Source organism: Pseudophryne corroboree, chromosome 3, assembly GCF_028390025.1.
Source record: "Pseudophryne corroboree isolate aPseCor3 chromosome 3, aPseCor3.hap2, whole genome shotgun sequence".
Classification (NCBI taxonomy): Eukaryota; Metazoa; Chordata; class Amphibia; order Anura; family Myobatrachidae; genus Pseudophryne; species Pseudophryne corroboree.
The window spans coordinates 156,059,347-156,077,157 of record NC_086446.1 but is presented as its reverse complement, the minus strand read 5'-3'; the positions used below and the strand labels follow the sequence as shown (position 1 = coordinate 156,077,157).

The window sequence follows — 17,811 nt, the reverse complement described above, 5'->3', positions numbered from 1 at the left end:
GGAGGAGGCATTTCCCAATTTTTAGACAGCTCTGGCGCGAGGTGATAGCTAACCAGCATCTTCTTTTGAGGCACAAACTTCTTTCCCGGGTTTCCCCAGGGTTCCTGACGTATATCCACTAGGTGGTCAGAGTGAGGTAAAACTCGTTTAACCACCTTCTGATGCTTGAACCTATCTGGTTTATTAGGAGGGACGGATGGCTCGGGATCATCCGTAATCTGTAGAATCAACTTAATAGCCTCCAAAAGATCAGGAACATCAACATGTGAACTACCCTCCCCATCAGCAGTATCTGTGTCAGAATCTGTGGGGTCAGTGTAAGCGCCATCTTCATCAGACGAGGTGTCAGTGACAGCAGTGGATTGTGAGGAGGTAAGAGCTCGCTTAGATGACCCCTGGGTCATCGGCGAGCGAGGGTCAGACTTTTTAGTAGTCAAGGACTGGTTCAACTTCTTCAATTGAGCAGACAAATTATCTGCCCACGGCGGGATAGCTGCGGGGACCACATACGGTTGAACCAGCATAGGAGGTCCCATAGGGGGTGTTAGTTTAGTAACTAGCGTATTTAGAAGCATGGAGAAAGTAGCCCACGGTGGGTCATTATGGACCCCCGTTGCCACAGTCCCACTGGGGGGGCAAGGAGCCCCCAGAACCAGAGCCTGCAGCTGCTATAGTCTCCGCATAGGGATAGCTCCAGAACCGTTACCTTCAGAAGCAGACCTGATATAACTTGCAATATCAGGTAACACAGTACAATTGTTAGCAGCACAATACCTCTTGCCCAAACCTCTGCGCAGTGTAGTCAGCACAAGCAGAGATACAGGAGAGATATGGTGACTAAAATCACAGAGAAAAATACGTATTAGAGTATATCTTGTGAATATCCTATATTATTATAAAACCTGACGCACCAAGCCCCCTCAGGTTATAGAATATACGGACAGCAAGTTGAGTGAGAGACACAAAATGTAAATCACCCAGCAAGCTAATGCACGCACATATAGTCACAGTTATACAATGCAGAGGTTATTACCAACAATAATACTGCACTGGACCAGCTTATATATATATATAGCTCTGTAATCAATAGATATAACACTGCACAGTAAGAACTGGATGTATATCACAGGGTACCTGTACCAGAGAACCCTGACTAAATGCACTCTTTCTTAACTAACACTGTCTATTTGACATATAGAATACTTAAGTGTCATGTAAAGTCACAGCGCTGACAACCAGGCGGCTTTACAAAGGAGGATTTGCCCAAGCAGTCCCAGGAACAGTGTAGCTGAAATGGCGCCCAAACACTGACAGGGAGTGAGGGAGAGACAGATATGCAGCTCCAGGGCGGGAACATTTGCTGGAAATGGTGCCCTGGGGGAGGGGCTCCAGGTCTAAGCCTTATCCCCTCTGCTGGGAAAACCACCTGGTACTGCGGGCTACACACAAAAAGGTTTTAAGAGAAAACCTGACCTGCACCCATGTCCTGGTGATCTAGTGGGATCGCCTGTACTGCCACAGTGTCCACCGCCAGCGCGCGCGGCCCACCTCCCACCGGCCGCACCGGATCGCGATACAGCATGGGTCCCACGAGCGGGACCCACTCACCACCTCCCGAAGCGCGGTCACGCGATCCCGGAGAGCCCCAGTCGTGTGTGCCTGACCAGAAGAAAACCGAAGCCTCCTGCTGTAGTTACCCGGCAACCAGGGCGCGGGAGTGTACAGCGCCGCTGGGGAGAGATGGAGCTGCAGCAGTGAATGTCTCCAGACATGTACACACTGCTGCAGCCCTTGAAGTCTTCACTTTTCTTCTAAAAAAGCTCTTCTTAGGGCTGCCCAGAGCAGCCCCTCTGTTATGTGCCTGCTATCTGCAGCACCAACTACAAAACTGAGCTCCTGTGCAGGGAGGCGGGGTTATAGAGGAGGCGGTGCTATGCATCTTAGGAACAGTCAAAGTTTTTGAGCCTGTTGGTGCCTCGGATCAAGATCCTACTCTACACCCCTAAGTCTATCCTTGTGGACCCCAGTGTACCCCGCAGCAGAAAAGGAAAGGGTTTAGCATCATAGAGGCCCAATCGCAACTTCAGCAGGTTTTGTCAAAGGGTAATGTTGCACTTCTCTCGTTCCTCCCATTTGCCGAATTAGTGTTTACCAGTGATCTTTCTTTCTATATGGCTCTAAATCCTTACTATATGTCCCTTGGTCCCATCTATGTGTCTGATAACGTGGCTCGTGTTCTTTGTCTAGGGGATCTATACTTACTATCTGTCCTTGTATTTCTACATTCTCTGGCAAAGTGTCCCTCCTTTCCGCAAGTGTAACACCTACTTACTCTCCTCCTTGGTCCTTCAAACACCTGGGGAATAGGTTGTGTAGTTTGTCCTTTCAGAGCCTGCATACTCACCATCATCAACCTCTCCCCCTGCCATTCTTTATTTGTTTTGTTTTGTTTTATTGTTTGAAGATATTTTTGTCATGTTCAATAGCAGACTCCCTCAGAGACTCTACAGTTACCCCTCTCCAATTAGGCAAAGATGTCTGTACCCTGACTTTCAATGCCTCCTTGAGTCCGTCCATTAGCACAGAGACAGCTACCTTCCTGGGGTTCACATCATTCTTTATATCCCTTACCACAGTGTATTTAGCCATTACTTGTAAAGTTCTTTGAAAATATTCGGATGCTAGTTCATTTTCTCTGTTTGATAGTGAGAATTCTATTCCACTTTAGAACTGTGGGGAAATACAATCCTAATTGCACATTGATGTGTTTTACGCTCTCCTGGTTATATTCATCAGTCAGAGGACTGTCTTCCTCTATCTTACAATCCGTTATAAATTTTTGGGTGTCAATATTAGGGGGTAGGCACGCTTTTAACACTATCCGCCAATCCTTGTTTGTAGGTTCATGGGCATTGCCCAGGTCTTTAGTAAACTTCTGGCACTTGGCTAAATCTCTCCTGGGATCGGGGAATTCTGAAATGATTGACCGCAGTTCTGACCTGGTCCATGGGCAATACATTGCGATATTCCTGATGGGGGTTACTCCCTGGCTATTAGTTCTCCCATTGGGAGCTGCTATTACCCAGATAGGGTGTAACCCAACCACTCCATTCCTATCCGGCTCACTGTGGGGCATTACTGCCTCTGCGTAATGAACTGTCTCATACCTACCAGTGGCTATGACCTCACCCATCACTCCTGTGGAAGACACAGTCATCACTTTAACCGGTTGGGCTGTGCCCACCTGGGTTTCCTGCATGGTGGCTGCCTGAGAGACGGCTGAGATCATGCTGTCATCCTCTTCTGAACTATGACCTTTGAGAGAACTTAAAACGGTACAATTTGCATGGGTTAGGGTTAGTGATGTGCACCGGAAATTTTTCGGGTTTTGTGTTTTGGTTTTGGATTCGGTTCCGCGGCCGTGTTTTGGATTCGGACGCATTTTGGCAAAACCTCCCCGAAAATTGTTTGTCGGATTCGGGTGTGTTTTGGATTCGAGAGTTTTTTTACAAAAACCCCTCAAAAACAGCTTAAATCATAGAATTTGGGGGTCATTTTGATCCCATAGTATTATTAACCTCAATAACCATAATTTCCACTCATTTCCAGTCTATTCTGAACACCTCACAATATTATTTTTAGTCCTAAAATTTGCACCGAGGTCGCTGGATGACTAAGCTCAGCGACCCAAGTGGCCGACACAAACACCTGGCACATCTAGGAGTGGCACTGCAGTGTCAGACAGGATGGCACTTAAAAAAATAGTCCCCAAACAGCACATGATGCAAAGAAAAAAAGAGGTGCACCAAGGTCGCTGGATGGCTAAGCTAAGCGACCCAAGTGGCCGACACAAACACCTGGACCATCTAGGAGTGGCACTGCAGTGTCAGACAGGATGGCCGATTTAAAAAATAGTCCCAAAACAGCACATCATGCAAAGAAAAAAAGAGGTGCACCAAGGTGGCTGGATGGCTAAGCTAAGCGACCCAAGTGGCCGACACAAACACCTGGCCCCATCTAGGAGTGGCACTGCAGTGTCAGACAGGATGACACTTCAGAAAATAGTCCCCAAACAGCACATGATGCAAAGAAAAAAAGAGGAGCACCAAGGTCGCTGGATGGCTAAGCTAAGCGACCCAAGTGGCCGACACAAACACCTGGCCCATCTAGGAGTGGAACTGCAGTGTCAGACAGGATGGCACTTCAAAAAATAGTCCCCAAACAGTACATGATGCAAAGAAAAAAAGAGGTGCATCAAGGTCGCTGGATGGCTAAGCTAAGCGACCCAAGTAGCCGACACAAACACCTGGCCCCATCTAGGAGTGGCACTGCAGTGTCAGACAGGATGGCACTTCAAAAAATAGTCCCCAAACAGCACATGATGCAAAGAAAAAAAGGGGTGCACCAAGGTCGCTGGATGGCTAAGCTAAGCGACCCAAGTGGCCGACACAAACACATGGCCCATCTAGGAGTGGCACTGCAGTGTCAGACAGGATGGCCGCTTTTAAAAATAGTCCCCAAACAGCACATGATGCAAAGAAAAAAAGAGGTGCACCAAGGTCGCTGGATGGCTAAGCTAAGCGACCCAAGTGGCCGACACAAACACCCGGCCCATCTAGGAGTGGCACTGCAGTGTCAGACAGGATGGCACTTCAAAAAATAGTCCCCAAACAGCACATGATGCAAAGAAAAAAAGAGGAGCACCAAGGTCGCTGGATGGCTAAGCTAAGTGACCCAAGTGGCCGACACAAACACCTGGCCCCATCTAGGAGTGGCACTGCAGTGTCAGACAGGATGGCACTTCAAAAAATAGTCCCAAAACAGCACATGATGCAAAGAAAAAAAGAGGTGCACCAAGGTCGCTGGATGGCTAAGCTAAGCTACCCAAGTGGCCGACACAAACACCTGGCCCATCTAGGAGTGGCACTGCAGTGTCAGACAGGATGGCACTTCAAAAAATAGTCCCCAAACTGCACATGATGCAAAGAAAAAAAGAGGTGCACCAAGGTCGCTGGATGGCTAAGCTAAGCGGCCCAAGTGGCCGACACAAACACCTGGCCCATCTAGGAGTGGCACTGCAGTGTCAGACAGGATGGCCGATTTAAAAAATAGTCCCCAAACAGCACATGATGCAAAGAAAAAAAGAGGTGCACCAAGGTCGCTGGATGGCTAAGCTAAGCGACCAAGTGGCCGACACAAACAAACACCTGGCCCATCTAGGAGTGGCACTGCAGTGTCAGACAGGATGGCCGATTTATAAAATAGTCCCCAAACAGCACATGATGCAAAGAAAAAAAGAGATGCACCAAGGTCGTTGGATGGCTAAGCTATGCGACCCAAGTGGCCGACACAAACACCTGGCCCATCTAGGAGTGGCACTGCAGTGTCAGACAGGAAGGGCGATTTAAAAAACTAGTCCCCAAACAGCAAATGATGCAAAGAAAAAAAGAGGTGCACCAAGGTCGCTGGATGGCTAAGCTAAGCGACCCAAGTGGCCGACACAAACACCTGGCCCATCTAGGAGTGGCACTGCAGTTTTCTAGCGAGAGAATGAGTGCTTCCATCCTCATGTGACTCTGAACCACTAGCCATGAACATAGGCCAGGGCCTCAGCCGTTCCTTGCCACTCCGTGTCGTAAATGCCATTTTGGCAAGTTTACGCTTCTCATCAGATGCTTTTAATTTAGATTTTTAGGTCATTTTACTGAACTTTTGTAGTATACTTGACGACACAGAGGTAGAGCAATGGACTACTGTACCGTACTGCTATATATATACTGGTGGTCAGCAAAATTCTGCACTGTCCTCCTACTATATACTGCGCACAACTAAAATGTGGCACAGGTATGGATGCATAGTATACTTGACAACACAGAGGTAGAGCAGTGGACTACTGTACTGTACTGCTATATATATACTGGTGGTCAGCAAAATTCTGCACTGCCCTCCTACTATATACGGCGCACAACTAAAATGCAGCACAGGTATGGATGCATAGTATACTTGACGACACAGAGGTAGAGCAGTGGACTACTGTACTGTACTGCTATATACAGTATATACTGGTGGTCAGCAAAATTCTGCTCTGTCCCCCTACTATATACTGCGCACAAAATAAAATGCAGCACAGGTATGGATGCATAGTATACTTGACGACACAGAGGTAGAGCAGTGAACTACTGTACCGTACTGCTATATATATACTGGTGGTCACAGCAAAATTCTGCACTGTCCTCTTACTATTTACTGCGCACAACTAAAATGCAGCACAGGTATGGATGCATAGTATACTTGATGACACAGAGGTAGAGCAGTGGACTACACTACCATACTTATATATATATATATATATATATATATACTGGTGGTCACAGCAAAATTCTGCACTGCCCTCCTACTATATACGGCGCACAACTAAAATGCAGCACAGGTATGGATGCATAGTATACTTGACGACACAGAGGTAGAGCAGTGGACTACTGTACTGTACTGCTATATACAGTATATACTGGTGGTCAGCAAAATTCTGCTCTGTCCCCCTACTATATACTGCGCACAAAATAAAATGCAGCACAGGTATGGATGCATAGTATACTTGACGACACAGAGGTAGAGCAGTGGACTACTGTACCGTACTGCTATATATATATACTGGTGGTCACAGAAAAATTCTGCACTGTCCTCCTACTATATACTGCGCACAACTAAAATGCAGCACAGGTATGGATGCATAGTATACTTGACGACACAGAGGTAGAGCAGTGGACTACTGTACCGTACTGCTATATATATACTGGTGGTCAGCAAAATTCTGCACTGTCCTCCTACTATATACTGCGCACAACTAAAATGCAGCACAGGTATGGATGCATAGTATACTTGACGACACAGAGGTAGAGCAGTGGACTACTGTACCGTACTGCTATATAAATACTGGTGGTCAGCAAAATTCTGCACTGTCCTCCTACTATATACTACGCACAACTAAAATGCAGCACAGGTATGGATGCATAGCATACTTGATGACACAGAGGTAGAGCAGTGGACTACTGTACCGTACTGCTATATATATATACTGGTGGTCACAGCAAAATTCTGCACTGTCCTCCTACTATATACTGCGCACAACTAAAATGCAGTACAGGTATGGATGCATAGTATACTTGACGACACAGAGGTAGAGCAGTGGACAACTGTACCGTACTGCTATATATACTGGTGGTCACAGCAAAATTCTGCACTGTCCTTCTACTATATACTACAATGCAGCACAGATATGGAGCGTTTTTCAGGCAGAGAACGTAGATATTTTCAGCACACTGAGCACAGATATTTGCAAGCACACTGAGCACAGATATTTGCAGCACACTGAGCACAGATATTTGCAGCACACTGAACACAGAAACTGAGAGAACGCAGCCACGTCCTCTCGCTATCATCTCCAAAGCACGAGTGAAAATGGCGGCGATGCGCGGCTCCTTATATAGAATACGAATCTCGCGAGAATCCGACAGCAGGATGATGACGTTCGGGCGCGCTCGGGTTAACCGAGCAAGGCGGGAAGATTCGAGTCTGCCTCGGAACCGTGTAAAATGGGTGAAGTTCGGGGGCGTTCGGATCCCGAGGAACCGAACCCGCTCATCACTAGTTAGGGTTAATACAATTACTAAGTGCATTCATTTCCCGGTATGCTATTGGTTGTAGCAGCCTGCTCTCCTTCAACATATGGCGGTGGTGGTGTATTCGCATTCACATTCCTGTTTGGTTTGGAATTTGCTGCACGAGCAAGTTCCCTTTGTATATCTCCCTATTGTTGCCATATGTTTAAACAGTCATTGGGGTATATTTACTAAGCTCCCGTTTTTGACCGAGATGCCGTTTTTTCATCAAAGTGTCATCTCGGTAATTTACTAAACTCAAATCACGGCAGAGATGAGGGCATTCGTATTTTTTTGGAAGTAGTTGTAAAAAATTACGAATGAATACACCATCGGTCAAAATACGCCTGTTTAGATATGAATCTCGGTCATTTACTAACCATTCGTAATTGTAATGTCTGCCGTGAAAATGCATTTGCGGCCGTGAAAAAATACAAATCGTAAAAAAGTCCTAAAAAAAAACGCACCTGCTTTTGAAAAGCGTGTTTACATGTGTACTCAATTATCCATTACTCACACCTGAATGTTTGGCCCTATAAAAGTGTTCCAGACACATTTTGAAATTCTCTCACTCTGAAATGGCGGCTGTGGTGTGTGCCAATGACTTTCTGTTTGCTGTGGGATACCTTAGACTGCTCCATGAGGCTTCCAGAAATCAGGGCCAGGTAAGTGAACATGGTCAGCAGGTTGTCCAGGTGCCGCGGAGGCTGCACCAGCCACGTTTTTTTCGGGGTCGTTTAAACTTAAACGCATTGTCCGATGATAGGGTCATACAGATGTTCCGCCTAAATAGAACCAACATTTTCCGCCTGTATGACCTTGTCAAACTGGGACTAGACCCTGAGACAGCACGCGCTCGCTCTGTCTCAGGCCTGCACAAACTCCTGGCTGTGTTACACTTTATGGCTACTGGTAGCTTCCAGGCTGTGACAGGCGACGTTATTGGTATCTCACAGCCAACCTTTTCAAAATTTTTGAATAAGGTGAGTCAAAAAATACATAGCCGGTTATGTCTAAGTGTTGCTTCTGTAAGCTCTTACAACACAGTATTGTATAGAATACCTAACATGACACTCACCTTAGATTGTTTAATGTCCACTCAGGTTTTGGATGTCTTGGATCCACATATTAATGCCTCAATCTGCTTCCCTACCCAGGAGTCGGAGTGGCGTGCTGTCAGGGTAGCTTTCTATGAGCTTGCTCGCATGCCCAATGTGCTGGGGGCCATAGATTGCACACACGTTCAGCTGAGATCACCTAGGGGCCGTCAATATATATATACTAATAGACATATGGCCCAATCCACTAATGTCCAGGTGGTCTGTGATGCAAAATTAAAAATTATGAGTGTTGTTGCAGGTTACCCTGGTGGCTGCCATGACTCCTTCATCCTCAGTCAGTCATCGCTCTTTGATAAATTTGAGGACGGACAAATGCCTGATGGCTGGCTGCTGGGTATGTTTAAAATGTGTTGTGTGTATGTCTTTTAACAACAAACTCCATTTTTGACTAGGGTAATGAATAATCTTACACATGTACTAATGTTGACTATATCTGTTTTTCAGGTGATGGTGGTTACGGCTGCTACTCTTGGCTCCTTACTCCATTGTCCCAACCTGATTCTCCTGCTGAACACAGTTACAATCATGCACATAAGGCTACGCGGAATGTGATAGAAAGATGTTTTGGTGTGCTGAAATCACGGTTTCGGTGTCTGGATAAATCTGCAGGCCTTTTGTTGTATAGTCCCTCAAAGGTGACTAGGATTGTGTTCTGCTGCTGTTTTCTCCATAATCTGTGTTTAAGTCTACATCTGGCACATGATGAGGGAGAAAGCAGTCAGCAAGCAGAGGAGTTAGAAACATCTGGTGACAGTGTGAGTACATATGTAGGGAGGCAGGTACGGCAAGAAGTGATTCAGCGGTATTTTTCGGGTAAGTTTTTGTTGGATGTAATTATCCTTGACTAAACACTTTGCAATACAAACAATTGTGTGTTTTGTTACTTACTGTTTGTTGTTTATAGTGGTGTGTACATTGTAGTTAGTTTATGTTATCAATACATTGTCATTCATTACCCCAGAAAAACATACATACATACATAGCAGCTTCTACAATGTTTGAGACGGACACAGGAAGTTGTGTGTTTGCCAAAAAAAATAAGATTTTACTTACCGATAAATCTATTTCTCGTAGTCCGTAGTGGATGCTGGGGACTCCGTCAGGACCATGGGGATTAGCGGCTCCGCAGGAGACAGGGCACAAAACTAAAGCTTTAGGATCAGGTGGTGTGTACTGGCTCCTCCCCCTATGACCCTCCTCCAAGCCTCAGTTAGGATACTGTGCCCGGACGAGCGTACACAATAAGGAAGGATATTGAATCCCGGGTAAGACTCATACCAGCCACACCAATCACACCGTATAACTTGTGATCTGAACCCAGTTAACAGTATGACAAACGTAGGAGCCTCTGAACAGACGGCTCACAACAATAACAACCCGATTTTTTTGTAACAACAACTATGTACAAGTATTGCAGACAATCCGCACTTGGGATGGGCGCCCAGCATCCACTACGGACAACGAGAAATAGATTTATCGGTAAGTAAAATCTTATTTTCTCTGACGTCCTAAGTGGATGCTGGGGACTCCGTCAGGACCATGGGGATTATACCAAAGCTCCCAAACGGGCGGGAGAGTGCGGATGACTCTGCAGCACCGAGTGAGAGAACTCCAGGTCCTCCTCAGCCAGGGTGTGCCCCTGACCAAGTAGCAGCTCGGCAAAGTTGTAAAGCCGAGACCCCTCGGGCAGTCGCCCAAGATGAGCCCACCTTCCTTGTGGAATGGGCATTTATATATTTTGGCTGTGGCAGTCCTGCCACAGAATGTGCAAGCTGAATTGTACTACACATTCAACTAGCAATCGTCTGCTTAGAAGCAAGAGTACCCAGTTTTTTGGGTGCATACAGGATAACAGCAAATCAGTTTTCCTGACTCCAGCCGTCCTGGAAATCTATATTTTCAGGGCCCTGACAACATCTAGCAACTTGGAGTCCTCCAAGTCTCTAGTAGCCGCAGGTACCACAATAAGCTGGTTCAGATGAAACGCTGACACCAACTTAGGGAGAAACTGGGGACGAGTCCGCAGCTCTGCCCTGTCCGAATGGACAATCAGATATGGGCTTTTGTGAGACAAAGCCGCCAATTCTGACACTCGCCTGGCCGAGGCCAGGGCCAACATCATGGTCACTTTCCATGTGAGATATTTCAAATCCACAGATTTGAGCGGTTTAAACCAACGTGATTTGAGGAATCCCAGGACTACGTTGAGATCCCACAGTGCCACTGGAGGCACAAAAGGGGGTTGTATATGCAGTACTCCCTTGTCAAATTTCTGGACTTCAGGAACTGAAGCCAATTCTTTCTGGAAGAAAATCGACAGGGCCGAAATTTGAACCTTAATGGACCCCAATTTGAGGCCCATAGACACTCCTGTTTGCAGGAAATGCAGGAATCGACCGAGTTGAAATTTCTTCGTGGGGCCTTCCTGGCCTCACACCACGCAACATATTTTCGCCACATGTGGTGATAATGTTGTGCGGTCACCTCCTTCCTGGCTTTGACCAGGGTAGGAATGACCTCTTCCGGAATGCCTTTTTCCCTTAGGATCCGGCGTTCAACCGCCATGCCGTCAAACGCAGCCGCGGTAAGTCTTGGAACAGACATGGTACTTGCTGAAACAAGTCCCTTCTTATCGGCAGAGGCCCTGAGTCCTCTGTGAGCATCTCTTGAAGTTCCGGGTACCAAGTCCTTCTTGGCCCATCCGGAGCCACGAGTATAGTTCTTACTCCTCTACGTCTTATAATTCTCAGTACCTTTGGTATGAGAAGCAGAGGAGGGAACACATACACCGACTGGTACACCCCTGGTGTTACCAGAACGTCCACAGCTATTGCCTGAGGGTCTCTTGACCTGGCGCAATACCTGTCCAGTTTTTTGTTCAGGCGGGACGCCATCATGTCCACCTTTGGTCTTTCCCAACGGTGCACAATCATGTGGAAAAACTTCTCGATGAAGTCCCCACTCTCCCGGGTGGAGGTCGTGCTGAGGAAGTCTGCTTCCCAGTTGTCCACTCCCGGAATGAAAACTGCTGACAGTGCTATCACATGATTTTCCGCCCAGCGAAGAATCCTTGCAGTTTCTGCCATTGTCCTCCTGCTTCTTGTGCCGCCCTGTCTGTTTACGTGGGCGACTGCCGTGATGTTGTCCCACTGGATCAATACCGGCTGACCTTGAAGCAGAGGTCTTGCTAAGCTTAGAGCATTGTAAATTGCTCTTAGCTCCAGTATATTTATGCGGAGAGAAGCCCTGGAAATTTTTTCCCTGTGTGACTGCTCCCCAGCCTTTCAAGCTGGAATCCGTGGTCACCAGGACCCAGTCCTGAATGCATAACTGTGGCCCTTTAGTAGATGAGCACTCTGCAGCCACCACAGAAGAGACACCCTTGTCCTTGGAGACAGGGTTATCCGCTGATGCATCTGAAGATGCGATCCGGACCATTTGTCCAGCAGATCCCACTGAAAAGTTCTTGCGTGAAATCTGCCGAATGGAATCGCTTCGTAAGAAGCCACCATTTTTCCCAGGACCCTTGTGCAATGATGCACTGACACTTTTCCTGGTTTTTTGGAGGTTCCTGACTAGCTCGGATAACTCCCTGGCTTTCTCCTCCGGGAGAAACACCTTTTTCTGGACTGTTTCCAGAATCATCCCTAGGGACAGCAGACGTGTCGTCGGAGACAGCTGCGATTTTGGAATATTTAGAATCCACCCGTGCTGTCGTAGAACTACTTGAGATAGTGCTACTCAGACCTCCAACTGTTCTCTGGACCTTGCCCTTATCAGGAGATCGTCCAAGTAAGGGATAATTAAGACGCCTTTTCTTTGAAGAAGAATCATCATTTCGGCCATTACCTTGGTAAAGACCCGGGGTGCCGTGGACAATCCAAACGGCAGCGTCTGAAACTGATAGTGACAGTTTTGTACCACGAACCTGAGGTACCCTTTGTGAGAAGGGCAAATTTGGACATGGAGGTAAACATCCTTGATGTCCAGGGACACCATATAGTCCCCTTCTTCCTGGTTCGCTATCACTGCTCTGAGTGACTCCATTTAGAATAGGTCTCACCGAGCCGTCTGGCTTCAGTACCACAATATAGTGTGGAATAATACTCCTTTACTTGTTGTAGGAGGGGTACTTTGATTATCACCTGCTGGGAATACAGCTTGTGAATTGTTTCCAATACTGCCTCCCTGTCGGAGGTAGACGTTGGTAAAGCAAACTTCAGGAACTTGCGAGGGGGAGACGTCTCGAATCTCCAATCTGTACCCCTGGGATACTACTTGTAGGATCCAGGGGTCCACTTGCGAGTGAGCCCACTGCGTGCTGAAACTCTTGAGACGAACCCCCACCGCACCTGTTTGTACGGCCCCAGCGTCATGCTGAGGACTTGGCAGAAGCGGTGGAAGGCTTCTGTTCCTGGGAATGGGCTGCCTGCTGCAGTCTTCTTCCCTTACCTCTATCCCTGGGCAGATATTATGGGGACGAAAGGACTGAGGCTGAAAAGACTATATCTTTTTCTGCTGAGATGTGACTTGGGGTAAAAAAGGTGGATTTTCTAGCTGTTGCCGTGGCCACCAGGTCCGATGGACCGACCCCAAATAACTCCTCCCCTTTATACGGCAATACTTCCATGTGCCGTTTGGAATCTGCATCACCTGACCACTGTCGTGTCCATAAACATCGTCTGGCAGATATGGACATCGCACTTACTCTTGATGCCAGAGTTTCGCATATATAGAAATGCATCTTTTAAATGCTCTATAGTCAATAAAATACTGTCCCTGTCAAGGGTATCAATATTTCCAGTCAGGGAATCCGACCAAGCCACCCCAGCGCTGCCCATCCAGGCTGAGGCGATCGCTGGTCGCAGTATAACACCAGTATGTGTGTATATACTTTTTAGGATATTTTCCAACCTCCTATCAGTTGGCTCCTTGAGGGCGTCCGTATCTGGAGACGGTAACGCCACTTGTTTTTATAAGCGTGTGAGCGCCTTATCCACCCTAAGGTGTGTTTCCCAACGCGCCATAACTTCTGGCGGGAAAGGGTATACCGCCAATAATTTTCTATCGGGGGAAACCCACGCATCATCACACACTTCATTTAATTTATCTGATTCAGGAAAAACCACATGTAGTTTTTTCACACTCCACATAATACCCTTTTTTGTGGTACTTGTAGTATCAGAAATATGTAACATCTCCTTCATTGCCCTTAACAAGTAACGTGTGGCCCTAAAGGAAAATACGTTTGTTTCTTCACCGTCGACACTGGAGTCAGTGTCCGTGTCTGTGTCGACCGACTGAGGTAAAAAGGACGTTTTAACGCCCCTGACGGTGTTTTAGACGCCTGGACAGGTACTAATTGGTTTGCCGGCCGTCTCATGTTGTCAACCGACCTTGCAGCGTGTTGACATTATCACGTAATTCCTTAAATAAGCCATCCATTCCGGTGTCGACTCCCTAGAGAGTGACATCACCATTACCGGCAATTGCTCCGCCTCCTCACCAACATCGTCCTCATACATGTCGACACACAAGTACCGACACACAGCACACACACAGGGAATGCTCTGATAGAGGACAGGACCCCACTAGCCCTTTGGGGAGACAGAGGGAGAGTTTGCCAGCACACACCAAAAACGCTATATTATACAGGGACAACCTTTATATAAGTGTTTTTCCCTTATAGCATTTTAATATATATATACATATCGCCAAATAAGTGCCCCCCCTCTCTGTTTTAACCCTGTTTCTGTAGTGCAGTGCAGGGGAGAGCCTGGGAGCCTTCCCACCAGCATTTCTGTGAGGGAAAATGGCGCTGTGTGCTGAGGAGAATAGGCCCCGCCCCCTTTTCGGCGGGCTTCTTCTCCCGTTTTTCTGAGACCTGGCAGGGGTTAAATACATCCATATAGCCTCCAGGGGCTATATGTGATGTATTTTTAGCCAGAATAAGGTATTATACATTGCTGCCCAGGGCGCCCCCAGCAACGCCCTGCACCCTCCGTGACCGTTGGTGTGAAGTGTGTGACAACAATGGCGCACAGCTGCAGTGCTGTGCGCTACCTTCATGAAGACTGAAAAGCCTTCTGCCGCCGGTTTCTGGACCTTCAATCTTCAGCATCTGCAAGGGGGGTCGGCGGCGCGGCTCCGGGACGAACCCCAGGGTGAGACCTGTGTTCCGACTCCCTCTGGAGCTAATGGTGTCCAGTAGCCTAAGAAGCCAATCCATCCTGCACGCAGGTGAGTTGAACTTCTCTCCCCTAAGTCCCTCGATGCAGTGAGCCTGTTGCCAGCAGGACTCACTGAAAATAAGAAACCTAAAAACTTTTTCTAAGCAGCTCCTTAAGAGAGCCACCTAGATTGCACCCTGTCGGACGGGCACAAAAACCTAACTGAGGCTTGGAGGAGGGTCATAGGGGGAGGAGCCAGTACACACCACCTGATCCTAAAGCTTTAGTTTTGTGCCCTGTCTCCTGTGGAGCCGCTAATCCCCATGGTCCTGACGGAGTCCCCAGCATCCACTTAGGACGTCAGAGAATTTTTTTTATTGCGTTACACAAATGTTTTTTTTGTATTATTTTTTGCGCTTGTGTGTGCTGGGTGCTGTGCTTTGTGCTGGCTCACTGGCACGTGCTCGGGAGGATCGCGAACAGGGGAGGTTACTGGCGTTTGGCTAGGGGTCGTGGTTCCAGAGCTGGAGGTCACTTGTTGTGCTGCCATCAATGATATGTTGTTGCTTAAATTATTTATGCTGGCATTCAGTTGTGTGTTGGTTGCAGTGTGGCTGGCTACAATCCGGGATAATGATTCATTCACAACCTGGTTGTGCTGTATTAGTTGTATGAGTGTTTGGTGCTGGCGCTGTTGCTCATCAATGATGCGCGTTAAATGAGCCAGCATTTGGTTGTTGTCTGCCCGTATTTGCTCCATAGATGTTGCGATTCGGCCTACTTGGACAATCAGTCTGCCCGAGTTGCGACTAATGCGCGGTAGATGATGGGGCAGACTGGCAAGGTGTTGGGTATGTGCGGTCAGGCTGGCATTGCTTTGGGTCTGTTGGCTTGTCCAACTGGACCAAAAGTCATCTGGAATTTGTGGCTGGGGTGGAGCTTGGACCAGTTGTGGACTCATGGAGGCTTGGGGGATATCCTGCGGCTGTATTGGCTGGCTCGGGTCAACAGGTGTTAGTTGCAGTGTGAATGTTGCCTGTTGGTCTTGTCCCTGCTGGTCCACGTCGGGCATCAAGCTAGGCTCTGTATGGGGTGGCCAACATGCACTGTTTACTTTACAAATAATATATTTGCTAGTTCTAAACATTTCTACATTCCTAATACTCCATTATTTTTGTATTTTGAGTTGTGTTTTTAAACTTAAAATTTATTTGGTTTCCAAACACATATATACCATCACAGGCGTGCACATAGACTGACTTGTGGAATCCTCACCTAACTACCTCCCCTCCACAGCATTACAGTGTTCTGTCACCTCCCCTGTCCAGGATATAGACTGCTTACCTGGATAGTCCAGAGGAGCGGAGCAAGTAAGCAGTCTACATACAGGACAGGGGAGGTGTGTGAACACTATAATGGTGTGGAGGGGGTGGTGGTGGATTTATTTCAGTCAGTAATGTGGTGTTATTTTTATGTGCACGTGTGTGGCCTAAATTTTTACAAATGTCTGTTCATTTTTAAATTTGATGTTGGCGATAGCAACCACTAAGACATTGAAAAATTCTGCATTTGCACCATTAAAAATTTAAGACGTAACATCACATTGGTTGTTATGGCAAACATGTAATCTCAACTACAACTCACATCATAGTAACTGTACTGTGTAGATTATTTGCTATGTGTTTAGTTTATGTTTTGACTCACCAGATAACTGAGGTGATCTGGGCTCATCACTCTGTGGACTCGCCAATAGTGCCTGTGGTGGCTGGGGTGAGACTGCAGAAATGCGCCGCCTGGGTGGGGAAGATGGAGCCGCAGATTCAGAGACAAGACGCCGTGTCTTACTTGGCCTCCTGGGTAAGTGACCCGAGCCCTGTGATGGGCGCCTTAGAGGAGGGCGGCTTACAGAAGCTGAACCTATGAGAATATATAAACATTAATATTTTGTACTTCTATGTGTTTGCAGAATATGTGACTACAGTGAATTCTTACCTGCAATCCCAGCATCATCCTGAGTTGTCTGTGGCCTGTCTGGCCGGCTGGTCTGTCGGACTGTTGAAAAAGTTGAAAAAACATTATGACCATACTTTGTAAAAAAATGCTAACTGCAAAGCATTAGTGTACTGTAACCATCTTGTACGTATTGTAAATTAAACTAATTTCTGCTTAAGATCTTCGTGATTCCTTAATTTGTTATGTATATAAAAATGTACATGGTGTTGCACAAAAAAAATCTGTAACATTGATGAATTATGTGTCAGATATTGCATAGATTGATTACTTGCAACTTGAACCAAAATGTAAATTAAAAGTTTGTTTAAAAATCGATTAAAAAAAAAACACATCATAACAAGCTGCTATTAGATACCACAGCTATGTCCAAGCAATATCTCATATTAATTATTGGAACTACACATACCAGCATGCACTGCACCTGATTTTGCATTATAAATTTAAAAAGCTACAGCCAAGGCAAGATGGGAAATGCAGTTTCAAAACACAAAAACAGCTTAAGGGTGCATAGGCCTGCAATACATGACCAACAATGTATGCATACTTTTAAAAAATAATTTTTCCAGCATTATCATTTTGCACACTTTAAAATATAATTTCTAATTATCAAACTCACCATCCTGCGTGGGTCGGTCCGAATCCCGGACATGAGTTGCAGACACCACTTCTGCTGGAATCAGTGCCCGCACAGGCTCCTCCCACTCCCGATAGGTTGCCCGGAAAGGGGGTCCACCCCCGGTTTTGCGGGCTGATTTAGCCTCTTTGGCCATCTTGGCCTTGACACAGCGCTTTATGTCATAGAACCTCTTGCGACACGTGTCCTCAGTCCGCCTCACCACACCCTCACTA

The 17,811-nt window shown here is 46.8% G+C and overlaps 1 protein-coding gene across 1 annotated transcript in view; it reads left to right on the top strand.

The window, feature by feature from the left end:
* LOC135057220 (uncharacterized) overlaps positions 1–17,108 on the top strand; it is a 91,683-nt gene extending 74,575 nt beyond the window's left edge. Inside the window, exons 5-6 of the mRNA XM_063963113.1 lie at positions 16,657–16,806; positions 16,916–17,108. Of these exons, the coding sequence (XP_063819183.1) occupies positions 16,657–16,806; positions 16,916–16,924 (159 nt within the window). The 3' untranslated portion in view covers positions 16,925–17,108. The remainder of the gene's footprint in view (positions 1–16,656; positions 16,807–16,915) is intronic.
* The last annotated feature ends 703 nt before the right edge of the window (positions 17,109–17,811 follow it).